This window comes from Anas platyrhynchos, chromosome 8 (assembly GCF_047663525.1).
Source record: "Anas platyrhynchos isolate ZD024472 breed Pekin duck chromosome 8, IASCAAS_PekinDuck_T2T, whole genome shotgun sequence".
NCBI classification, from domain to species: Eukaryota; Metazoa; Chordata; class Aves; order Anseriformes; family Anatidae; genus Anas; species Anas platyrhynchos.
In genome coordinates, this window is record NC_092594.1 from 7874791 (window position 1) to 7901177 (window position 26387).

The following is a 26387-nucleotide window of genomic DNA, read 5'->3' on the forward strand; positions in this document are numbered from 1 at the left end:
AATGTTTTTCATGCTTTAGCAAAGGCAGAAGCTACGCCTTAAGCTATTCTACATTCATTCTGAATAAAACAAAAATAAGCTAGAGATAATTAAGCATTAAGGAAATATAGTGGAAATGGTATAAATAATCTATTACTCCTTTGTGAAGATGTACCTGAAGAAAGACATTGCTAAAAAGGTGAATTTTGAGAAGATACTCTTATGAGGAGAGTCACAGCCAACTTGAATGATCTTCCTCCGTAAACAGATGAGAAACAAGAATGTAAAAAGCCTTTTTAGAGAGATAAATGAAGGTGAACATCAAGGCTGGCATTTCTGGCAGACTAAAAAGAGTAGGACAGTAAAATAAGAGACAATATTAGATTATACTGCAAGTGCAGTTATACTTGTGAGAACAAATAAATGTAAATTTGACATGATGGAGAACCAGAACCACTGGAAAGACAGCATGAGAGACCACAATGCATTTAGATCAATAGGAAAGGAAGAAATAGAGAAGAACAAGTGATTAAGGTAGATAGGTGAAAAAGGTATAAATGAAAAGGATTTTAGGCACTGTAATGAAGAGAAATTGAGATATTGCAGGGAAGAAAACCACAGCTAAGCAGAGTCTAATTTAGAAGAGAAAATTAAAGGAATTTCTTGGAGAGAAAGCCAGTATTGACATAATTCATGGAGAAATGCCAAGAATGGAAACTCTACAGAAAGGGTGATGATTCAGTAGTTCACATTCTCACAACTCAAAGGCAGGCAGGCCAAGGAGGCAGGCTGGAGTTCTGACCTGGCCAGGAGGCAGCAGAGCTAAACATGCAACTCATAATCACCAACCTTTCTGCAAATATTAGCTTGAAAAGTAATGCAACACAGTGCAATGAAGTATTCAGAAATGAATAAAGATTGTCCCAATCTTAACTTAGCTAAATCTCCAGCTGCTGAACTGCTTTGTTAAAAGCTCTTAACAGAAAGTGCAAATTAGAATAACCACTGGAAAAAAATAAATAAAACAACAGAACCACCAAAGTAGCTCAGCAACGTGTTTCATCACCCTATTTCTAAATGGTGTAATGGGAGACTACACAACTTGATAAAAGTGGTAAAACCTGTTTCTGGTTTTAAAGTTTTTGCTAACCTAGCTACAGCTTATTATAAGGTAATGGCCAAGTTGCAATGGTGCCTTGGGAACTTTGGCAACTTCAGGCTTTGTTGTTATTTACCTAGGGCTGAAGTTAGGCATATTCAAATGCAGAAGAGAAGCTATTCTTTAACAACAACAACAAAAAAATGCTTTTCACCTTAAAATAAAAAGAAATAATGACCAAAAAAAATATGAATAAAAGACAGAAAGTGCTAAATTATTCTATTTAGAAACATGCAACTGCATTGATTTCCCTAATGTTCCACCACTTTAAGCAACAGCAAAGCATAATTCCAATGAACTATCTCTTTTCCTTGCATCACTCAATAGAATTTGATGCCCGGAAGTCCAGCAACTGATAGGCAGTGGACAGTAAAACCCAGAAGATTTAAAACACCTCTGCCCCGCCGTGTGTGTGCTAGCCACATGCAGGGCATGCAGGGCTGCAGCTGACTGGCTAACCCACCATCCTGCTTTGCCCTTGCTGGGCCTCTCCTGCAGACCACAGAGTCACGACCCATAATGCTCCTGTTTGCTTTTGGTCCTTCAGTAGTCACAAGAACTGTTGATTTTAAACTTACAGCCACTAAAGTTACGGTTTTCTTGCAGTGTAGATTAGAAGCACACACCTGCTGTGAGTAGGCTTAAATCCATTCTACAAAAGTATCTCCACGGGAAAGCTTTTAGGATGGCACAAGTCACAAGAATTCAAAGCCTGTGATCTCTGTCAGAGAAACAAAGGCATACAGAATCTTTTCCTTCACTGCTTCGTGTTTTCCAGACACACTGTGTCTTTTTCATTGCTCGTTCTACGGCCAGTGGCTACCGCATGGACTGAAACCAAAACGCACATTTCATTTTGTACGCTGCGCAATCCCTTCTGTTACACAATTCAACGACGGAGCAGGCCAATTCATGCCCGCCCCGCGGCCGGGCTGAGGGGGGCCCTCGGGTCCCCTCACGGCCCCTCACGGCCGCCCCGCGCGCGCGGCGCCGCTCTCCCCTCCGGGGCGGGCCTCTTCCCGCCGGCCGCCCAATAGCAGCGCGACTCCCTCCGCGCGGCCGCCCCATTCGCCGAGGCCGCGGTTTCCGCTGCGGGCCGGGATTGGCTGCGGAGGGGCGCTCGGCAAAAGGCGGCAGCGGGCAAAACCCCGGCGGCAGCCGCGTGAGTGAGGTCCCGCGCGCGGCTCCCCTCTACCCCCCCAACCCCCCCCCTCCCCCCCCAGCCCGGTACGGGGCGGTCGCTCCGTGCCTCCCCCCTCCCCCGCGGCCATCCCCGGCGGGCAGCGGCGCTGGGGGCCCCTCGGCAACCCCTGGCGGCCCGGCCGGCCCCGGGTTCGCCCGGTAGCCTGGGGTGCCGGCCGGTCAGGCTGCGCCCCGAAGGCGCTCTGCGTGGCCCGGCTGCGGGCTTGCGGCCGAGCCGTGCCACCAGGAGCTGCCCCCAGAGCCGTGCTCATCTCCTTCGGGCTATCTCCTGTTGTCCCGGGCTGCCGGCCTTGTCCGGCCCAAACCGAAATTCGGGCTGTGCGGGCTCGATACGGCTCTGCGGCGTCAGCGCACTGCGGGGCTTAATCCAGCCGCAAAACTTGCTTTCCTTAAATAACCGAATAGATATCTCTATCTCTCTCTCTATCTATCTATGTTACCGTCCTGGATGTTTAGTTCTGCAGGTAGTAGCTTGTGTTTAACATGAACTGACGGAAATGGCAGCCTGCGGGACGGAGCCTTTACTCTCGTGTCCCCGTGGAGTTGCGCACGCAGCGAGGAGCTCCCGTCCCCTGCCTGCTCCCGTCCCCTGCCTGCCGCAGCAGCTGCCCGTGGCCAGCCGCGAGGCCCAGCTTGAGGCCGGTGCGGTGCTGGGTCGCAGCGAGTGGGCTGCAGGAGAGGCCACCAGGCCTGTTTGCGCTCCTGCCAAGGAGGCCGTGCCACTCCAGGTTTGGAACAGGCTCATCTGCCTACACAGCACTAGCAGAGGGAGTGTCTACCTGTGAAAGAGACTGCAGAACCAGCTCTGCTTTCCTTCCTTCAGTTTCCAAGCCGTGCTCTCCAGCAAAGTTACCTCAGAGAAAGCAGCTGTTGCCTGCCTCCGCTCTGCTGCACGTGGATAACAAACTGAAGGCAGCCAGAATTCTTTGGGGACAAAATGTATTTACAGCTCCATAGCTGGAGCCGATAAATCCTTTCATCTGAAGCTTTGCAAAATACTTTTCTGCCTTCAGCCAGAACTTTGTAGGTTTGGCAGAGTTACAAGCAAGGAACATCTTCAGAAACTGTAGTGCAACTGTGTGAGGCAGTGGTTCTAATCTCACTGACTGCTGGTTATCTTTCCCTGATGTGCTCTCTTTTCTTCATGAAAGAGGGTTATCTTTTTCTTTCTTTTACTTGTACAATATTAGTACACACAGTATTAGTACATTGTAGTAATTTACAGTTTTGTTTACAAGATTTGGCAAGAAGCATTTCAAATAAGCACGTCCTATTATTGAGGGAGGGGAACAAATACTTAGGCTTTTTGTTTATCTTCCCTAGAAGAGAGAGGGAGAAATCTCACATACTGAGCAGATATTTTCCTCTTAAAAATGGTTTCAAGTTTTTTGTTTCTGTGTTGGTGCTGCAGTATGCAATGCAGCTAGTTCTGTGTGGATCAGCTCCTTGCTTTTCAAAGCAAACTGCAGGGAAAAGATAATGCTTTAATGTGAATGAGCAAACACATGAGATAAAAGAAAATCATTTGTGTCTAAGCTTACCGTGCTGTCTTCCTTCCATTCTCCCTTTTCTCCTTTTACTGGGGATAGAGTGGGTTTACTGGTTTAGTTTCTCTCTGGATGAGTCTTTGCTTTTTTTTAAAGTAGCACAGAGGAACTCCTCGGACTCCGCAGATCTCATCTCAGAAACTGAATGCAGGGCAAGGAAGTATCAGATATGTTTGCTCCCTGAGGTGTCCAGAAGCAGTCCTCAAAGTCTTGTGTTTTCTTTTTTTTCTTAAGGTTAGTTTTGTGATGGAGACAGCATTGAAGTCTCATTGTGATGAACAGCACCCTCATCAGGCTGAAGACATAAGCAGGAAGCATGAGCAGAACAGCAAGCTTTCAGGTATGTGCTAAAACAGAGACTAGTAATGTTATGTTTTATTGCTGATGTGTTTCTTCATCACTTCAGGAAGTTTCAGCATCAATAAGTTCGTGTCAGTCAAACTCAGGTACAAGCATTGAAAACAAATTGTTAAGTTGCTTTATTTGAAGCAGTTTGCATAGCAATCTAGTTCTAAACAAGGGTTGTTCTGACAGAGCTGTTAGAAATACATCACTGTCAAGAACCATTTTCTAACTCTGTCCGATGGCTACTGGCCTCAGAATGAAGTTTGTATAGGATGTTTCAGAACTAATTAAGGTTAATATCTTCCTGAGAGGAAACACCTATGTTTTACTAATCCATGCTTTGTTACAAGTGTAATAATGATAGTTTGAAAATAATTCTCCTTGCTTGTGAATTATTGCCCTGGTAAATTACAGTATACTTTTATGTACACAGAACAATATATGTGTTTGTTAAATTGAATTTATGATTAGTTTTTAGGATGCAAAATGTATACACGTTCTTTTTTTCTCCATTTGATTGACTTTCCAAATGCCAGTTTTTGCATACTTCTTTATAATAAAATATTCTTTATGCCTGCTTTACAGAAGTTAGTCACAGCCTCTACATACTTCATACTTGGCTTCAAAAGAAGTGAATTCTTAACCAGGCTATAGAGAACACTTAAAATACAAGGATTCATGACTTGAATAGAAAATTACATAATTTTTTGGAAGAATACAGTACAATATCCTTGTCATGCCATCTAGTGACTGCAGCACGAAGTGCAAAAATTCAAATGCAGAGCAAATGTTTTTTGGTAGTTCCTATTTTGAGTAACAATCTATGAGAATGTGTTAGTAATCTTGATAATTTTCCTACGTTTTTGATCCTTGATTTGCATCCCATCGATGTGCTCCTGTGTTTATGTAAATTACTATTATAGTTTTGTCTTTTGTGAAATCAACATTGCACATCTCATGAAAACATTTATCAATGAGTTGGAATGTGAATTCTTATTAAAAAGGCTTTTCCTGTCTCAGGAATTGCTAGGTGGCAAGTAAGTAATTTTTTAAAAAATGCTGCAGCATATAAGGGAATGTGAAGAAGGAGATGATCAAGTATGCGGATATTAATGTCAGCAAGGATAAGTACCCCTCTGCTATTTTTTCCTCTGTTTGTTGATTCACAATACTAGGAATTGAATTGTGATTTGTGATCTGAAATACAGATCGGATATTGAATCAAGCAATAATAGTCCTAACTAATTTTTCTTATTCTTTCCGAAGAAGGAATAAAAAAAGATATTGAAAAACTTTATGAAGCAGTGCCACAGCTTGTAAATGTGTTCAAAATTAAGGAAAAAATTGGAGAAGGTAAATGTTTTATTTTAACTTTCTTGAACTTAATTTTTTGTTTTTATAACTTAAGAGGTATAAATCTAACATGCCAATATATATATAATCTAAGCCAGACACATTTTTGATTTACTTTTTGGTGTATGCAGTAATTTTAATAAGTTACTGAATATATAGGTGTTTTAGTTAGGAACATTTTCAAGAGATCTTCGTGAATATCCAGTGTGCTAAAGCTTTTCAGAAAGCCAACATTCTCATTTTGACAACTAAAATTTGGGGGGATAGATTCAAGCAAGTAAGTCCTAACATCCATTCTCTTTCCTTTCCCTTTTCAATATGAGAAATCTATATGTATTGTTTTGACATATTTAACTACTGGTTTTGTTTCCACTGAAATCCTTTGGGCAGAAGGGGAGGAGGAGGCTGGAATATTATAACTACTTTAGTGTGGTTTTTAATTTTTCTTTTTTTGGTTTTGTTTTAAGACATTCAGCGTGGAATTTTGGAGCACTTGTGTACTCCTGATACTCAACAGATAATTCTTTAATAGAAGTTAGGTATTACTATAAACAGATTCTTAGTGGTTTCCAACTTAAGCACATTTTAAAACTTTATCTTTTTGATCTCTGAAATGTGTAATGACACTCCACACTTTTAAATTAAGATGTTTTTGAGAAAACAGGATTGCATTATAGTTGTTTTGTGATGGAATACATGTGATGGCAAACTATGTGGATAAAAGTTTCTCTCTCCAAAAAAGAAGCCTCCATTCAGTACACTGATCCAAAATTTAAAGAAAATGTGAAGTTCTGGCTATCATAAATAAGATAGTATAATTAAGCAAAATCTCTAGTTATGAATAATATTCCAATGTTGCTCTTGGAAGCAAACAATGCTCTTGAGAGCCAAAAATACCACCAGCAGATCTGCAGGATTAGGAGAAGACAAGCTTCGACTTAAGATTCTGTTCAGGAGTCTGTTTTGTTTTTAGCAGTTCTCACTACCAAAACTAAGGTCTTAGGTCAACTTGGTAACCCATGTTGCTATGAGCAATTCTACTGAATTTATGGGACTCTAGCTTTTTTATGACTGAAAGAAGTATTTAGAATTTTTGCTGGCATTTGATGTATGTATACACTTACAGACTGTTAAATTTAACACGATGCAAGCACAATACTTAAAATATAATCAAAAGTAAATTGAACTGGTTATTTATATGGAAGAATGTTTCAACTTATATTTTCAGATATCTCATATCATTAAGATAAATTAACCTTCTCAGAGGTATATTAGGATATCTTTATAATGTGGGAAAGTTTATTGTACAGTCTGAATAGTCCCTTTCTCAAATGAATCTATCTTGTTCTGTCTATGTGGTCATGCTGGGGGCAAACAAATAGTAAAGTAGACATCAAGTGAGAATCTGCCTTACTTTATAAATAAGTTAACAGAATGAAGGCAGTGTAAGTGATTTCAGAAATGCTTTGAAAAAGCAAAAGCAGTGCTTTCCAGATTAGCATTAGATAGCCCACTTACACTGCAGGGAGAGAAGAGCTGGATGTCAGATGAAAGTGAGCTACCTAAACAAGAAATCAAATCAAAGATAGGAAATTTACATTCAGAGAGCTCTATGTCCCAGGCAAGTTAGACAGTGTTACATTTGCATTTCTACTGACATAAAAAACTTGTATACAAGATCACTGAATTCAGTAATAGAAAAAAGAACTGCATATTTTCTATTATAGAATCTGCTTTTGACGTAGTGTCAAGTGCACTGTAAGACTGTGAACAGTTGGATTATTTCTGTGAAAAGTGAATTGACCTAATTAAAGATGCTGAAGACAATGTTTTTCTCCCTTCTTTACAGGTACTTTTAGTTCTGTTTACTTGGCCACAGCAAAATTACAAGCGGGATGTGAAGAAAAAATGGCTCTGAAGCACTTGATTCCAACCAGTCACCCTCTGCGAATTGCTGCTGAACTTCAGTGCCTCACAGTAGCAGGGTACATAAACAAAAAAAAATGTGTGATTGTCATGATTAAAGTACTAAATATTGTCTTGCTGTTCTGCATTTATTTATTTAAAGTTTTGGCACTTCATTTCTTCTGTGGTTTTTTTTTTTGTTTGTTTGTTTTTGTTTTTAACCACAGAAATGTATGATTTTTATAGCAAGAGCAAATAAGAAATGGAGTCTTATCTATAATGAATGTCCTTTCTTGCTAGTCTCAGTTTGCAGGTGGTGCTATATTTTCCATCTGATTCTATAATGTATCTATGTGATAACAAATATTCCAGTTCTGAAATGCTTGGAAAAAATAACCTCGTAATCAGAAAATACATTTTTAGGAATGAATGCTGGTTGCCAGAGTGCTGAATAATAGCACACCTTCAGAAGGAAGCTGGTATCATGAAGGTTAGGTTAACTTTAAACACAGCAGTAACTACAAACCATGGCCCCAAAACCTGTGGAGCCCTCATTTGCAAATGCAAAACTTACATGGAACATAACAATGACATGAGAACAGCGTAGTTACTCGCTGCTGGTAAGACTGCTGTCAAAGTATAAGCTATATATTAAAATAAAGCCTGACTGAATTTTATAAGAAACAAATATCAACATTAGTCTTCTGGTCTTTATTCAGTGACATTACTTCTCTTTTAGGGGACAAGATAACGTTATGGGAGTTAAATATTGCTTTAGGAAAAATGATCATGTGGTTATTGTTATGCCCTATCTGGAACACGAATCCTTCTTGGTGAGTCCCAGACTTTTTATTTATAGTAGAACCTCTTAGTTGAAAGTAGTTGCATAATTACAGTATCCAAATAATCTTTCAGGACATTTTGAATACTCTTTCCTTTGAAGAAGTGAGAGAATACATGTTTAATCTGTTTAAAGCATTGAGGCGCATTCATCACTTTGGTATTGTTCATCGTGATGTCAAACCCAGTAACTTCCTCTACAACAGGCGGCTAAAAGAGTAAGTGTGTCCAGATGACCATATCGTGATACCATTTGGGGATGTGTGCCTTGGCAGAACAGAGTAAATCAGGCTTTTTTTTTTTCCTTTCAGATGCATAACATGTGCTTAAGTAATAAAGCTAAAAAAGCTATTTTTTTCATTCGTAAAACTCATTTCTGTGCTCAGGGATTTGAGTATGGAAAGATTTTTTTTAATATTTAATGTAGTATCTGCCTTATAGAGTGACAAGTACCTGAAAAAATAAAAATTTTACTATTGAGTAGAAGTGCTGCATTTTTTGAATAAGAATTAAGAGAATAAATCATTAGTTGTCTGAATAAAGCTAATGTTTGTAATTTTTTCTCATGGACAGTGTAAATCTGATACAGATGAGACTGTTGGATTTGGGTTTTTATCTTAAATTGAATTAATTTTTATAACTAGCACAATTGCTTTTTTTTTTTTTATCCTCTGCAAGTTACAATATCTAACAACTGTTAAAAGCAAGATAATGCTTTTTTTGTGAAGAACTGGAATAGCTAGATTAAAGTCCTGTGTCAGTGCTAGCAGTCCTATGGCTGCACTGGTGAGTATGTGCAATTAAAGTTTGTTGGAGAAACGTGATTATATTTTGCCAAGTCCCAAACTTTGAAATTTGAAAAATACTTATTTTTGTCTCTCAAAATGTATTCCTACACCATTTTGTTTTTCCAACTTTGAACCTTAATCTCTACTTAAGATGTGGAGGCTGTGGAATTGAGTTTGTCTGAGACCCAGGGACAGCTGGACTGTTTCAGTAATGGTTTTACCAAAAATGATTATTCTAATGACAAATCTGAAATGTAGTCCTAATGTAGTCCTACCCGATTGAAGAGTGAAGTAAATTCCAGTAGCAGTGCTTGGCAAAACTCTCAGCATTGTTATTGTCTCATCTGTCTTCACTGCTGCATTTGTGCCTCCGTCCAGGGGAGTCCTGCAAGTATTGATTCATTTTTACTTGACTGTTTCTGAGGTAGTTCAGAGCCATAGAACCAGAAGAACCCAGAAAGGAGATGCTGGGAATCGTTTTTAAAACACCAGTGGAGAAATTTATACACTTGAAAAGCTTACAGAACACAAAAAAAAATATAGACAGACAGATAGGTATGGGGTAAAACAGTGGGAGACAAATACGGCAGGACAGATAGGACAAAAGGAGGAGAATAGCATTGTGATGCTGGCAACATGACAGATAAGCAACATATTGAGGAAAACACAGATAAACAAGTAATGAATAGTAGATAGAACTGGTTGATACTTTTTGACTTATAATTCTAAATTTTTGTCTTTTAGGTATGCCTTGGTAGATTTTGGCTTGGCACAAGGAACCCCTGATACAAAAATTGAACTTCTCAAAACTGCACAGTCTGAAGACCAGCAGGGAAGTTGCTCACAAAGTAATCCCAACACAGCTCTGGGAAATGGGGTTTCTGTCGGCGTCACAGCACCTAAACAGATAGCTCAACAGTCAGCCTCAAAAGCGTCTGATAAACGGTCCAGCTCACTGTCAAAAATACAGATAAAACAAGGAAGAGGAGGAAAGGTTCTCAGTCCTTTTCATTAATATTGTTGCATGTTTAATATATTGCTTTGTCCAACAGGGGGAGATGTTATACTTGAACAAAAGCTGTGCATACTTATCTTGTAGGGTCATAATCTGATGCACAGAATCACAGATTTTATATTGAAGTAGTGAGTTTTATATAACCACTGGCAACATTCTGTAGCTGGTAGATATAATGCATGTTGAAGGCTGCATAAAACTCTAGCATGGGTTGCTCTAGAAAGCCCTAAATCTTTTTTTTTTTTTTTTTAAATCCCATGTACCATGGAACTCCTCCCCAAAACAATAATTATTCATGTATGCCTAGTTGCATAACAAATGCAATACAGATGACGTTTCAAATTGTCTTGGGGCACTTAAGGTGTGATTCATTTTGTAAGCATGTTTGCTGGTCTGTCTAGACGATGTTTTCTTCATCCACAGTAAAGTGATGCCTGAAAATGACTTGCCATGCAGCTGTTCTTGTTATATGTCACTTCACACTTTTTTTTTGAACTGTCAGTATCCAGCTGACTGTGTATTAGATAGGATCCTTATTGCCCTTTTTGTTGGTATTGTAGGAGGAATATGTGCACCATTCTGTCCAGCGCTCTGTCTTTGGAGAGAGGAATTTCAATGTCTATAGTTCCACATACCAGGAGAACTCAAATACAAAAGTAAGAATATGACTCATCAGTAAGAGCAATCTGTTACGTATTTGAGAAATTATAGAACTGGTTGTTCTGTAAGACTGGACACTACTACAGGACCCTGTGGAACTAAAAGTTTTGAACAGAATATTAAGCGTGTCTTTACTGGAAGGCTTGAAGAATTTTCATTTGTTTCAGTCCTTTTTGAAACTCTTAAAGAGCTAGTTACGTAGCTGTCTCTGTAATGCTAATTAATATCTTTTCTGTATGTGTATCTGTGCAACTAAGATATACTTAGCCTTCCTTTTTTATTTTGCAATTGAAGTAATAAATATTTTTATGTATTTTTTATAATTAGGATTTAATGTGACATGGGGAAAAACCCCAAGTAAATTAGAGGGTTGGTCTAACAGTGATCATTTTACTGTAGAATTAGAGTTAGTGCCACTGTGTTGCTGTGGCATTATTTCATGCATTTTTATTCTTGTATTGAATTAAAAGAATGCTTGAAAAGTACTAACTTGAAAAAAACTTGTATCTTTAGAATATCTAATGGATACTGATTTTTGTAACCATTGAAAAATGTGTTCCAAAAGGGAAGAAGGAGAGATTAGGATACTTAAAAAGCTCTAGGATCTGTTTTATAGATGTTATAGTATTGGTAGAAAGAGTTGCTATCTTCTGCTCTTCTGTAGCTCTTTGCTGATGAGAGCCTCTTCAGTTGTTCAGGGACTGATGTATCTATGTGAAAAGGGAAACTTGTTAAATACTTCACTGTCACAAAAATATCTGTATTGCAGCTCGTGAAACAATCAAAGGTGATCGATGTTTCATCTAGGAAGTTAGTAACAAAGAAGAAGATTATTTCTACCAGGACAGTGAGCAATGGGGTAGGCAGAAAAGCTGCCAGTGGTTGTCCATCAAACCTGACCTGTGACTGTTATGCAACGGATAGAGTTTGCAGTGTTTGCCTTTCAAGGTAATTTGCTTCAATAATGTTTTAAAATTGCTTACTGCGCTGTCAAACAAGGTCAGAAACTTAGATTTACTAGACAGCTGATTTAGTAGGTGAAAGATAGCATTTGATCTGTGCAACCCTTAAAACACTAAACATGCTCTTTTAAAAAAAGAATAGTTTCTGGAATTCATGGAGTAATTGTTTCACTGCGACCTGCACCACAAGAGAGGTTCATTGTTAATGATTTTCTGTTGCTGTTGTATTTAATTATCTGCCTACATGTGTTGTAGAACATCACTTTAATTAATTACAAGGTTTAGAGTAGACGATACATCAATCCATCATTTAGTAGTTACCTTATAGGCCTAAATTATGCCAACTGCATTAAAATTCAGTGATCCTGCCTTTTGAGGACTTTATGTTAAAAATATTTCTCAAGCTGTTTGCATTCTGGAAATCACAAAATGTAGAATAAAAAGGAAAGATGATTGTTCTGTATTTAATTTAAAATATGTTTACATTTTAATAGTAGACAGGTTAGAGAATCTGAATAACTGCATTCAAATCCATTCCTCTGCAACTGATTTCGGTTATTATCGATCATTACTTTTTATCCCAACACTGGGGAACGTGGCTTCATGCAGCAAATTTTGCTTGTTAGGCATAGTCATGAAACTGTGGTTCTGCTTTTCTCAGACTGTCAAAATATGGCGATAGCATTCATTTCAGAAATTAAACATGAGGAATTTGTCAAACTAAAAAGAAAAGTGGCCCATAAAAGGAAGGCACTTCATATGACATGCAAGAAAGCTCTGGAAAGATCTTAGTAATAATCACACAGCTTTTAGTTAACCTAACAAAAAGTAAATTATTGACAACACTCAGAAATAGTGAACCTTAGTTTGCTGTGGATTAATACAGAGCCAGAATGTCCACACCCAAAACTCCAATGCATTTTTAACCCTTAATTAGTCTTAGCTTTAAAGTTCCCTGTGAAAACAAACCTTTAGCAGAAATTATGTTACCACTGAATGAAACTAAAAATAGTCATTGTGACGGGACTGTGCAGTATTTCTGTGATGCTACCTTATGCTAGATAATATAATAAAAACATAACAAGTAATTATAATTAAGCTATTATATGGAGTAATAATCATATGCTAGATAACTATAAGATGCATCAAAGCTCTAAAAATTGAATCAAGAAGTCAGGGTTAAACATCTCACAGAAGTATATTCTAAAGTTATTACAGTTAGAACTAATTTCTCAACTTTTATATTCTAAATGTATTTGTCTCTTATTACAAGGTGTCAGCAAGTTGCTCCCAGAGCAGGAACACCTGGATTCAGAGCACCAGAAGTATTAACAAAGTGCCCCACTCAGACAACAGGTAATACACAACAGACAGAAACTAATGCCTATTTTCACCTTTCAATCTTTCTTACTTATGCACATTACGTTGTCTTTTTTAATGTGAGGCTTTCTTTTTACATAGGAAATTCAGTTTATCATCTGTTCTAATACTTAGCAAGCATTTCCTTATTTTAATTAAAAGTTTATTACTCAGAGTAAGAACAAGTTAGGAGTATTTTCATTGTGTTTGAAACTTGAATATGTCTTCATTCACTTGAGGAGTACTGCCATATGCAGGAGGTCGATAGCACACATTTTAAAAGAAAACAAAGCATAAGTTTTATCAAGTTTCTTGGTTTATTGGCTTATTTATTCAAGAAAAATCTTGAATAAATCTTGGCAGGATAACTTTAGACTTTTCTAGACAGGTTGTCACATTTGCTGTCATAGCAGACAAAAGGAATAGTATGATTGCAAATGTATTCTAGAAAGTATTGGTTAATCAGTACTTTTAACCAGATTTTTCCTCTTTGCCAGTGCTTTAAATAGCTGATCTGTAAGTTTTGAAGTTTTGTGATTTTTTTCTTACTAAGATTTTTAACTACGCAGGGTTGAAACTTACCAAATTCAAAACTTTCAGTAACCTGGTAAACATTGGAGCAGAACAGCAGGATGGTTAATACATCGGGTGGTGAAAGTAGGATGGGAGAGGTTATGCATGCCTGCAGAATGGAGGACCAATAAAAGCAAAGTTACCTATTATAAATATCTGGTGTACAACCAGGAGTTTTGACTAACAAAAAAAGGGGATAAATACAATTGTTCTCAGAACCTGTATTCAAAAATGGCAGTCTGTTTGGAGTTACTGTGTCTGTGCTGTAACAGCCAGCTTCATGGACTAGAAAACATCCAGAAATCCAGGACAAGTTTAGACAATCCCTAAATCTGTCTAGACAGAATTTAGGCAGAAGGAAGACATACCTAGGAAATTTTGGACACAGGATAGTCTTAAATAAGCTTTCAGACAGTTTTCTGTTCTCTAGGGTAATGGAGAGCAGGATTACAGAAAATATGGTAAATCTGGAAACCCTGGGTTGTGACACAGCCCTAAAGGTACTGAGTCAGTGGCGCAGAGCTGTTGTAATATGTCAACAAAGTGCTTAATTAGAACTGGGTAGACTTATACTAATATTTATGAGATAATGGTATACTTGAAGTAACAAATTTCCTTCTCAGACTGCTCTTTCCATCTTGGACTGCTGTAGTCAGCTCCTTGTATTCCTGCCAGTCTTGCTACTAGTTTTGGTCTCTGCGCTGTGACCAAGTTACCAGCTGGATCCAGCTGACTCTGTCCAGAGCTACCTTAAGTAACTGACCTAGGTTTACAGCACAGGGAATACAGCCCAAACTCCCAATTTGGTCCTAAACATGTCCAGTTACATTTTAACTTGGTTTGTCCCTCTGCTCCCCTTCAAGTCCATGTGCCTCAGTAGTTAGATACTAACCACTAGACAAATGCACAGGAAGGACTCATGATGTTGAGGTGCACAAGATCTTACAGTCTGCTGGTCATCCCAGCCCTACCAGGATTGTAGGGCTTGGATTTACTAGTTGTTCAAGTATATAATGTCAGTTAATTTCAGCTAGAGTTGGGAAGACATCTTTAAAGGCCTTGACCTTAATAATTGTCTTTCCTATACAGGGAAACACCTCAAGCAGATAGTGTGGTCAACATTGATACAGTAGTACTAAAACTTATTCACAAGATAAGATGAAAATTTTTGCACTCTAAATTGTACCCATAATTAATTTGGGTTTTTATTTTTAAAAAGACTTAAAACCTGGTTTTGCAACTGAAGTCAACTTAGTAGTTTCAGAATCCTGTGCTGATGGTGTTTCTAGCTAAAATGTCAAAATTAATTACAGAAAATTTATGACCAATTTCTGGAAGATAAGTACAATAACTATGGCTTTATTTCCCGACTGTTAATTTTTCTCTCTAGAGTTTGAGAATTCTTCAAACTCTCTCTCCTTCACTTTCCTTGCCATCTCTCAAAATTTTCAATTTATCGAGCCAAAAAATTATGGCAGACAGGTATTCTCATAACTTTCAGTATTAAAGTTTCCATCATGCTTTGGCGTCTTTCTTCAGAGTACTCTGTGTACTCTTTATAACACAATGAAAGTGATGAATAATTTCTAACTATTAGAGTTCTTAAACTGGCTATCATGTCAAGTGATTTCATATTAGAGAGCAGCAAACTGTAGTAGGATGAATTTTTTAGTACTGCCTAATTGGCACCTTGAGTCCCTGAAAATTAAGATTCGTGTTCATTTCTGAATTGCTTTTTATTCATGGTCTTTATATAATGCTTTCTTAATCTGAAGCAAACTTAAATAAGTGTTGAAACTAGCCATTTTTCCCCTTTTCAGCTCCCTGAGTAAAATAACTTGAATGTTGTTTTGGTACTTTAAGTTTTGCAAAGTAATAAAATTACTCATGTGAGAAATTCTATGGAAAAACGAAAACACTCCTCTATATGAAAGCAGGAAATTTTTGTATATAATTATTGCAATTTACACTGTCTGCTGACATGTTATCTATGTGATTTATGTCAGTAATTCAGAACATTACTTTTTCTGATAACATTTCTGGTCATAATTTCTTTTTGAAGAATGTTGGGAGTTTGTTTGTGATGAAATTGTAAGTTTACTTGTTACTGAGTTTCCTTTTAATTGCAGCAATCGACATGTGGTCTGCAGGAATTGTATTCCTTTCTCTGCTCAGTGGACGGTATCCATTTTACAAAGCAAGTGATGATTTAACTGCTTTGGCACAAATCATGACAGTTCGTGGATCCAGGGAAACCATTCAGGCTGCTAAAACTTTCGGTATGCAAATCTTAATTATGGGGAAAAGGGGAAAATGTATGCTTGGTCTGCTATTTCATACAGTGACTTACAGTCAAGTTGTGAGTTTTAAATTATAAATATATTTTTAAGTTCTGGGAGTCACTTTAGTAGTAAATCACACTTTTTGCATGTAAAATGCTATAACACTACTAATCTGTACATGCGCGGTTTTAAGAAAATTTTGTATTTTTCTATCTTTTGTACTTTGTTTGTCGGTTACCTCATGCCATAGATTTCCCTACCTGTCCACAACTTTTCAGTAAGTCAAGGCCACTCGAGGTAAAATTATGCCAATTAAATGCTTTCTACCAGGATTTGGTTAGAATTTTTGAGGCAATGTTTCTACTCCTGCAAAATCTGCCTTACAGCCTTAAGTCAATAGGATTTAATATTTAGATGTTGTAAAACTTGCTTTATTATCTCCTCAAAAAGGACCAGTAAAAAAAAAAAAAAAAGAACAACAATTAAAAAAAAAAAAAGAGAGGGCCTGTTTGGAGGGGGAAAAAAGCACAAAACGTGAAATAACCATTCCCCTAATTGTCTGCAAGCCACATGTTAAAGCACTTGATACCTGGAAGTGTAAGTGACAGCATCAATTTTCATTCTCCAGACACGGGTGTTTAAATCAGTAATGTAAGTAATAAACTGAATTGGGTTTTTAATTTTCAGTTCTGTAAAGTTAGTTGACAGTGAAATGGAAAAATATGTTGTGTGGACTGGGTGACAATTTGTCAGTTCGTAACTTCATGAACAAACAAATAGGTTTGTTCTGAGCAGAACTGAGACTGTACTTCTGTCTTGCTGGGGCCATCACTGTAAAACATAGGTGGTTGGTTGGTTGGGTGGATCTTTTGTGTGTTTTTTTTGTTTGTTTTTGAACTAATGTCTGTTACTTCAAGTTTTGAAATATTCTCTGAAACAAACTTAGAAGCTATAGTTGCAGAGCAAGTATAATAAAATGTCATTTTCTGAACAAATTTTTTTTTTTTCCCTAGGTAAATCCATTCTGTGTACCCAAGTTGTCCCAGCACAAAACTTAAGAGCCCTTTGTGAGAAGCTGAGAGGAACAAACAGCAGCTGTAGCAGATCCCAGCCTGATGTACCCATCAAGTCTGTAAATGACTCAGCTTTGCCAGTTGAAATAGACAAACAGTGTGCCCCTGAGACACTTGGAAAAGAAATTCAATACTTAAAGGGTTGTCAGGAAGGTGATGGTGCTTCTGAAATTAAGGCAACAGACATGAAAGGATGGGATCAGGTTCCTGATGAAGCATATGACTTACTTGATAAGCTACTAGACTTAAACCCTGCAACAAGAATAACTGCAAAAGAGGCTTTGCTGCATCCCTTTTTTAAAGGCATAAGTCTATGAGAACATACCCTGGTATTGCTTTGATACATTTTATGTGAACATGAGATTCTGAAGCAGTTTTATCCTGTTGCCCTTAATGTTTACACTCAGTGAAATACCATGACATTGTGCACAGCACTACTGAAATCGTCTTGTGCAGCTGGACTGCAAATGTAAGTTTACATTAAGAAATACTTGCAGATGTAAATGTTACATAAACATCACTAGCATGGTCTTATCCTATGACACTTTTGACGTGTTATTACTGTGTGTACCTGTTCTCTAAGAAAATTTTCTTTGACTAAAAAGAAGAGTTTCTTGTGCTCCAAGCTTAATTCTCGAGATTCTCCCTCAAAATATACAAATTTGTGTTAAGGCAGGACTGAGAGGAAAAGTGCTTGAGAGGTTTTTTTTTTCCCTAATTTCATATCTCTGCTTTGTTCCTGAGTACTACATGGGAGACTGAAGATGGAACAAACTCCATTAATTTTGTTCAGACTATTTTCAGACAACAGTTTTACTTTGGGAGTGTTGCTAGAGGAAGGGCCAGGTACTGGAGGTTTTATCATCAAAATAAATGCATAACTGTTTTAAAAGTACATTTTCTCCCCCCCATCTGTTCATTCCTACTTAGGTATTAGTGAAAAATGCAGTTACTCATTTTGCACAGCACGTATTTCCTCTGTGCCATGGGTAGCTGTCAATATGCAACAACTATGGCCTACAGAATGTCTTGTGTGACATGTAAAAGTGATTTCTGTTATGGAAACTGATCTTCACAGAATATCTTAAATAAAGGATTTGTTTTTATAACTTCAGAACAGTGTCTAGAGATGCTTCTATAAAAATAAGATTAGTCAAGTAAAGTTTTCCTGTGGGACATTCCTGCTCAGGAAGAATTATGCAGATTTGTTTCCTGTATAAATTCCTCAGTAATGTAAAACACTTTTCAGATAGCACTAGTGTATATAGCTGTCATAGTGGAGGTATCTTAATTATCAAGGAAGTCTTACACAAAGTTAGAACTAGCTTTTGTCTAGTCTTAAGGAGGAAAAACTAACCTCTAACCCCAAGTATTCATTGTACAAAGTAAGTTCCATTATGCTCAGCAGAGGTGCTTTAAAAATGCATGATACTTACGGAGACTGAAATTTAATACAAGGTTTTCCCACTTACATTTCTTGAAATGCTAGTGGAGCTGTTGCTATAAAAGGTTACAAGCCATTCTGTGAAAAGATTACTGCTTTGATAACTTTTATGCAAGCCTTCTCATAGAAAGTGTTTGTAATGTTAGTGCAAAGGTCATGACCAGTGCTGTGGCTGAAGAGCAATTCGTTCAATATATTCAAAATCTTTAATACATACAAAGTGATGGTAATATTGCTCTGTTCCTGGCATCAGCTGTTAGAGAAAAATATTTGCAGATGTCAGAATATTGATTGCAGAAAATCTTGAAACCCACAAAACCCTGGGGCCTCAGTCTTAGTAACTTTTGCTGTTTATATAATTTCAACAAGCACATCACTGAGAAATTATTTATCTAAAGGAACTGTGGCCAAATTTGGCAAGCAACACTGTCTGCCAGTGTCTGCAGATGTATTGTTTCCTCCTACGTTCACTCATGCTGTCTATGGTCTTATGAGAGCACTAGCTGACAACAAGCAAAAATATGTCAACTATCCATTATGAACTTTCTAAACCACTTCAGCTTTTTAAGCTTTCCTGCTAGTCACTGCACTGAGCAGCTCCTTGCAGCAGGCACTAGAATAATTAACCACTGCCTAAGTTTAATACAGCAGGAACATCATTGCTGATGGTGTTTTTACCATTACTAAGAGTAAATAAACTTCTGTAAGAAACAATTCTAAGCTCAGTATATTCAATAACAAGCTAGAAGAATGTATTGTTATTCTTCTCTCAGATACTTAAAACATCAGTGGTTGGGGTATGAGGCGGGTAATAAAGTGAAAAGAAAAATGTTTGAAAAAGCACATGCCTACAACGTGCTTTTTTGCAGTATTCTACATAAGGATGAAAACCTCAAGTAAAATATTAAATGCAATGGGATATCAGTGGGGAAGGAAACGAATAAAAAGGTGAGGGGGGGGGAGGAAGGAGGAGGAAGAGGGTAAAGGTAGGCTGGTTGGAAAACAGCAGGGAAACACTAGAGGTGAGCCATAGCTGCCACTGAGCTTTCTCCTTATCTCTTCATTGGTTCTAAGATTACAGAATCACAGAATCATCTAGGTTGGAAGAGACCTCCAAGATCACGGAGTCCAACCTCTGACCTAACACTAACAAGTCCTCCACTAAACCATATCTTGAAACTCTACATCTAAACGTCTTTTAAAGACCTCCAGGGATGGTGACTCCACCACTTCCCTGGGTGGCCCGTTCCAATACCTCACAACCCTCTCAGTAAAGAAGTTCTTCCTAACATCCAACCTAAACCTCCCCTGGTGCAACTGAAGCCCATTCCCCCTTGACCTGTCACCAGGCACATGGGAGAATAGACCAACCCCACCTCGCTACAGCCTCCTTTCTCAAAGCTTCAGGTAAGAACTGAGTACGCAGATTTCTTTAAAGTTTAATAACATGATTTGACCCATTTATAACCTGAATGTGAATCTGCTACCATGATAGTTTGTGTCTGGAAGAAACTCAAAGCAGAAACAAGAGTGCTACAACACATGTTCAACTTGTCGTGAGGCCACAGCTGGACTTCGGTTAAGTTCTAGACACTGTGCTATGACAAGGATATTAATGAATTGGAAAGAAACCAAGAAAGACAGCAAAAATGAGCATGGACTTGGAAAGATGAAGAGAAACTGATAGGAAGAATCCTGAGAAAATGCTGGGAGCAAATCTAAATGCATCTGTGTATCTAGTACAGCAAAGACAAGGTTATTCTTGGTACTAAGCAAGGCTAAGTGAAGAAATGGTGGCACATTTTAATCATACAGTATTTTTCCTAGTTGTAAATGATAATTAGGAAAGAGGAGGGCATATAATTAGAAGTATTTAAAGAAGCATCTGCAGAACAGCAACAAGATTTTCTATATAATACTGACAATAAGGTATACATGAATTTCTAAATCCTACTGAGATTGTAGTCCTCTCTTTTGAGATCAGATTCAATGGCTTTTGAAATTGGACTCAAAGTGTTAAAGGGTTTATTTAAAAGCAAAATATTACGGGGATAAGAAAATAAATAGTGCATCAATATTCTGAGAATATTCAGGATCCTTCTTATTTTATGCATTTGCCATACCTAGAGTTTACATGTTCTTTGCCCTCCAAAAGGTAAAAGCAATGCAGAAACAATATGCAGCCAAGGCTTCCAATGCAGGTGCAAAAGGATCCCCAGAACCTTTTTAGTGGCCTCTTGACACCACCAGGTCTGATGAGATCCTAAAATATTTCCATAGATGTCCAATATCTAGCCAAGTTCCGAAGGTCAATTACTGGATTGGATCTTAAGGTAGAAAATTAAAGAAATTTTCATACCATAGCACCTCTGGCATGGGTTCTCTAGTAATCAAGGCATTGTGATTTCGCAAGAAGTAAAAAAAAAAAAAAAAAAAAAAAAATTACATCAAACTCATGCTGGACTTTGTATTCTATTCTGGCTACTGTGCAACATCTTATTTTGGTTATGACCACCAAACAAACAAACAACCAAAAACATCTTTTTTACAAAGATGATGTATTTTCTTAGCATCTCTCTAACTAGTCCTACTAATTGGTAAAATACAAAGAAACAAATATAAATACAAAAAAAACCAACACCTATAGAGTTTGCCTCAGAACTATTTGATGATGAAGCAGCAGCATGTTCTTCTGAACCGATGACATGTAAAAGAATGTTTGCATTTAGCAGGGTACACCTGAAATTTTCTTAAGTGCTGGAAACAGAATGTACAATACTATGGAAATAATAATAATAATTAAAAAACAAACAAACAAAAAAAACCAAACAGCTTTCTCCCATTTATTTGATTTAGCATCTCATTTAACAGACACTTGCTGGGAAGAGAATGTCCCTAAACACTGAAGGCACCTAGGAGAACAACAGCATTTTAAATTAATACCATGTATGGCTACACAAATCCTGTTTCTATAACCGCACAATATTGTATCTCGATCAGTAGGCTTATAGCAAGGACAGCTTTCTGAGACAATACTAAAGCAATGATCTTTATGCGATACATTGCAATATGTCTTTCTTTTTTGCTTTTTAAAGTATATAGCCTACAGTTACTTTTTCTACTAATGTAACTTCAGCTTCATTATGTCCCTTTTCCAGAAAATAGTACATATACCAGGTCAATGGCAGTACATATGTGGTTCACGCTCCTTTCTACTGCTGTGCTCCTGGTCGGCCAGTTCAAAGGGTAGTAAATATTTAAACTGGCAGCCTGCACACAGTGGGTGGAAATCAGATAGTCCCTTTGATCACATGCCTGCAAAGGCTAGCATATAGAACTTAATCACTCTGAAAATTTCTGGTACTAATGAGGTGAGGGCCCAGTAAATTGGGTATTTTGCAACAGAGGGTATAGCACAACTGAGGTAACAGGGATATTTAGAGAACTTTGGTTAGGTACTTAATTTTGCCTCTCCATGACTAAGCCCTTTTCATTTTCATGTCCTTTTGACTCTGCAAGAATGTTGTCCCTATACAATGCTTTATTGTGTCATGTTAAAAACGAACCACCATGACCATTCCTGACTATCCCCAGAGAATTGTTTATTCCATTTCTGGAAAGACTTACATTATCCTGTGGGGATATGGGAGGAAAGATGGTGTTTTTGTTACATATCATTTGCTTTCTTGCATAAAGTTCTTCCACTGTTTTCAGAGAAGGCAGATTTTAATCTAAGCCTTAATTATGTGTTTGTTTCAAAAAATACTAGCGCTAAGAAGTGTTTTACTTAAGGTATCCATTCTACGGTTTTCCTTTATATGGCATAATTAAACTATGTATAACAACTAAGGCATAAGCAGTTTTACTTCTTAATGCAAAGAGATAGGGATGTGGCCTAGCAATTGAAGTATTTGAAGAGAATTACCTTTTTGTGATGAAAGGTTATACAAGCTGGTTTAACCAATGTCTAGCAGGAGGCAGCTTATTGGTAAAATCTCAGGTACTTTCAGTTCCTGTGTTTCCTCACCAACTCCCTCAAAAAGTCCTACCATATCACGTTCCCCACACAGTGTTGCAGTGAGGCATTGGTCTTTGATGATTCTTTTGTTGCCTTGAATGTTACTGTGCATTATGTGCAAGTCCCCCAATTTTCATTTCCAGTTGTCCTATGGGTCTTCTCTCAAGTCCTGTTCCTGTGCTGCTGTCTGTTTGCTTGTTTAGATTTCAGCCCTTCTTATCAAAACCCCTGACTCGGGCTTGGCAGTGTAGGTAAGAAATTCTAGAGTTCTACTGTTTCATTTTTCTTATGTCTGTACTCTCATCTTATCTGATCTTGGAATACCAGTTTTAAACAAAGGAGGAAATCTATCTTCTCCTGAAAAGTCTACCAGATGTCTACACACCTGTCTGTCTTACACTGGAACAAAGTGGTAAAATGAGATAGTAACACTGAATTCAAAGAACACAGAACACAATGCCTTTTTCTTGTTTCTATAAAAAAAATCAGCAGCTTCTTTTTCCTTCACCACACTCCTATTTAGCTATAAAAGTCGTATCAAATTCTGCTCTCTGATTCCCAGCCCACTCCCACAGCTTCTCATGGGGCTCCTTCCACTCTTCAAGAATGAGGGGACTGCAGTCCAGACCAGGGGTCTTCTTGTTCCTTTAGTACTTTTCGTTTTATTTCATTTCACTAGGGTAGTTTACCATGGAAAATTCATCGCTGTAGATTTGTCCTGTATGCAGTTATCATCTAAGGGGATCTTTCATGGGGGCCTACGTTTTCCATTGCTGCTCTGCTTGCAGCTGGCTCTGTAACTCAAGTCACATACACTATGGTTGCTTCATGAAAAAATCAGCATAGTTCGAATTTATAGGTATTGTCCCCAGTTGTTCTTGTAAAAAAATCACAGTATTCTGGAATACATAAGTGAGCACAGCCCATGCTGAGAGGGGAGAGGCTCAACTTATCTCCTGATTGCTAAGCTTTTCTTTTGTTAAAATCAATGATTTCATTAATTTGATGCGTTATAACTTAGATATGGTAAATGTCCTAACAGCTAGCAAAATGAGGTCTGCAGAATCCTCGGTAAAATATTTTGGACATGGATGAGGATATACTGCACCAACACTGCTCTAGAACTGCAGTCCCTGGCCTTCTTTCAGAGCATATAAAACAAGACCTAAGACAGGGCTTTTCCTTGGAACATTCCCATGAAGATTCATCATCTGTGAATTTCATAGAACACATAAAACTCATGGTTTCTAGACATTTTAGATCCTAATGAATTTGGAATGACATTACTGTGCCACTTCAGCTAATTGCTGCTTCTGCAGTCATGCTGCCTTTAGGACTCCTGACTGGTTCTGGACATGTTTTACTCTCCTTACAGCCTGCCTATAAAATTTAGGGAAAAAAACTACTACTCTGCCAAATCAATTACTTTTCAAGAGTTGACTGTCCGTAGTCATAGAACAAAACAATACCATTTCACAAACTATCATGTATTACTTATTCAAAAGAAGGAGCCATACCGCAGTGCTTACAACTCACTGTTTTTAACTAAAATATTCACACTCCATGGTCGTGAAAGGCTGACACGTACTGCACTCTTAAGCTGTAGCTTGTAAATTGAGGCTGGGTTAAGTCAGCTTTAGATTTCTCTACTCTTTTTTGTAGTTTAATGTGCCCAGACTGAAATACAACCAATGCCCACAACTCTCCGATTTGTCTGGAAGGCTGAAGGACAGGAAGGGCATAGCCTCACGCTATCTGTGCCAGTTTCAGGGTGTGGGGCAACTCATGGTCCCGAGAGCACTGCAGCTGGTGCAGGTCTGAGTGGCCCCAATGATTGCCTCCCACAGCTGCCCAGGCCTGGGGAATGCCCTGCTGCCAGGCGCGGGTGTTCCTCAGGCCCGGCTCTGCCCGGCTGCAGCCAGGAGATGCCCAGGGCCCCAATCCGCCCCGCCTGGTGCAGAGGCCTCTGGCTCCCCACACAGTGTGGGCAGCAGCCCTCCCTCTCTCTTCTCACTGATCCATTTCAGTTTATAAAACTGACAAATGGAGTAATAGATAGCTTTTTAAGATATGCAGCTTATTTGTCAGGAGGAGCAGAGCTGGACACAACAGCGCAGGATTTTTTCCTTATCGAAGCAGGCGAAGAACTGAAAGATGGATGTTACCAGATACCACAATAAATTCCAATTTCCATCAAACAGGCTGTAACGAGCCATTAACATCCCCGACTCGGAGGGAGGGAGATCTTCCTGTTGGTCTGTGCTCCTATACTAGTGTGACTTTTTCCTTGAACTGCACCACACAGTCAGCAGAACAAAACTCCTGCTGCTAAATGTCAGGAAAAATTATTTGATTTAAGCCTTATTCCCCTTGGTTCAGAAGGAAGTCTTTACAGCAGCAATAAGCAAAAGGGTTGTTCCCCCCTCTCTTCCCTCCCACTGCCTTGACTTCTACATTCTCCTTCCCAAGAACATGTTTATCGAATTTATAATACACGATACAATATACCAGACCTAGGCAATGAAGAGATCTTTAACAGCTTTTCCCAAACTTGCTGGTAACCACAGAGTTGGAGGAGGCCTCCAAGCTGAGCTCCTTGATCCGGGTGGAACAAAAGAACAATTCCCAGTGCCAGGGAGAGCAGAGTCCAGCAAAAAGCCTTCAGACTAGCCATGTTTTGCCAGAAGCTCTTCTGTTTTCCCATCAGTGTCAAGGCAAGAATGTGATTTCCTCCACACATTTTCAGCCACAGTTCTGCAAAGAGAACCTCTCAGTTCTCTTTGACCCTGCTATCATGAGAGCTAGGACAAGAGAGATTTTAATTCAGAAGTTTATTGTAGAATAATATAAAAATACACGTATACAAACTATTCCAGTTAATAATCAGTGTGAGTGCAGGACAAACCTGAACAGACAACAAGCAGAAAACAGATGAGAGCAGCAATAAAATGAAACTGAGACGGAGTTCAGTGCAAAAGGAAGAGCGATTTGTTTTGATAGTTTAGAGCAGTAAGAAGGAGCAAGCCCACTCCAAGTTTTCACAGCCAGAGTCTCTCAGAAAATTGAAGAAATACTGACGCGCCTAAGCACCAAAGTGCTACTGAACACACTACACCATCTGAAAGTGCGAGGCACTACTCTCACGTTGTTGGCTATTTGCCTACCAGGGGCAGACCTGCACCCGGCAGCCCTGCAGTCCCAGTCCTTGACTGTCCAGATTGGAGACTTATGTGGACAAGCTACAGCTTTTAGGCTGCACCACCCTAGGTTCCCTCCTCTAAAAACTTGGCATATGGGGAGACAGAAATGGAAATCAGGTTTTGGGACTACGTGCCTGCATCTCACCCTTTATGTGACGGCAAGCTGAAGCTAGGGGAAAAAAAAAAAAAAAACAAACAAAAAACATCCATCCTGGTTGAAAAGTGCTTCCTAAGCATAACCTTGTGAAGTAAAGCACTCTGAATAGCAATTAAAAACAAAACACCCCCCTGACTTAGAAGCTCATGTCAAAGAAGCTTAAGCACATGCCTCGAGTTAAACAGATGTTTAGGTTTTAGCTCAAGTGGGGCCTGTGCTGACTCGGCACTACTGCAGATTTACAGGACTGGCCAGCAGCAGCGCCATCCTGTAACACTGCTGGTACCTCTGCTCTACTGATATGTGCTCCTTGGTATGCACATACTGCAAACACTGACTCAGATGCCAGATTTCTGTAACATACACAAAGCCATAAAAGTACTTTGCAATCTCTAGCAGTATATTTGACTCACATAAAGCATCTGCATTTCTTGATAATGAAATATATATATATTTGTGTGCTACAGAAGTACAAAATGTTTTCATGACCTGGTTACTGACCCAATAAAACTAAAATGCCACATG

At 38.5% G+C, this 26387-nt stretch overlaps 2 protein-coding genes and 1 long non-coding RNA gene across 20 annotated transcripts in view; 1 reads left to right on the forward strand and 2 right to left on the reverse strand.

Annotated features, from left to right (window-relative positions):
* The window catches only part of HFM1 (helicase for meiosis 1), a 66083-nt gene extending 63986 nt beyond the window's left edge, over positions 1–2097 (reverse strand). For 4 of the 10 annotated variants that reach the window (XM_072041539.1, XM_072041535.1, XM_072041527.1 and 1 more), the window contains exon 1: positions 1765–2092. The gene's annotated coding sequence lies outside the window, so the exon portion shown is untranslated. Of the gene's footprint in view, positions 1–1764 lie in introns of all 10 variants that reach the window. The other 6 variants (XM_072041538.1, XM_072041540.1, XM_072041536.1 and 3 more) reach the window with 4 other exon arrangements.
* Positions 2098–2171: 74 nt separating this feature from the next.
* On the forward strand, positions 2172–18160 carry CDC7 (cell division cycle 7). 9 transcript variants are annotated; one of them, XM_027463427.3, is made up of 12 exons: positions 2172–2300; positions 4123–4228; positions 5500–5586; positions 7436–7571; positions 8231–8324; positions 8407–8549; positions 9864–10113; positions 10695–10790; positions 11564–11742; positions 13030–13112; positions 15818–15967; positions 16984–18160. In XM_027463427.3, exons 2-12 carry the CDS (start codon positions 4135–4137, stop codon positions 17358–17360), a joined length of 1689 nt encoding a protein of 562 aa, XP_027319228.1. In that variant the 5' UTR covers positions 2172–2300; positions 4123–4134; the 3' UTR covers positions 17361–18160. The 9 variants fall into 9 exon arrangements, with proteins under 9 accessions (XP_027319228.1, XP_027319231.1, XP_027319232.1 ...); XM_027463430.3 differs by having other exon boundaries at positions 5503–5586; XM_027463431.3 differs by having other exon boundaries at positions 2177–2300; positions 4128–4228; positions 5503–5586.
* The window catches only part of LOC140003005 (uncharacterized), a 49190-nt gene continuing 32842 nt past the window's right edge, over positions 10040–26387 (reverse strand). The window contains exons 2-3 of the long non-coding RNA XR_011810881.1: positions 13698–13797; positions 10040–11504 (exon numbers count right to left, since the gene is read on the reverse strand). This is a non-coding gene — a long non-coding RNA (uncharacterized lncRNA). The remainder of the gene's footprint in view (positions 11505–13697; positions 13798–26387) is intronic.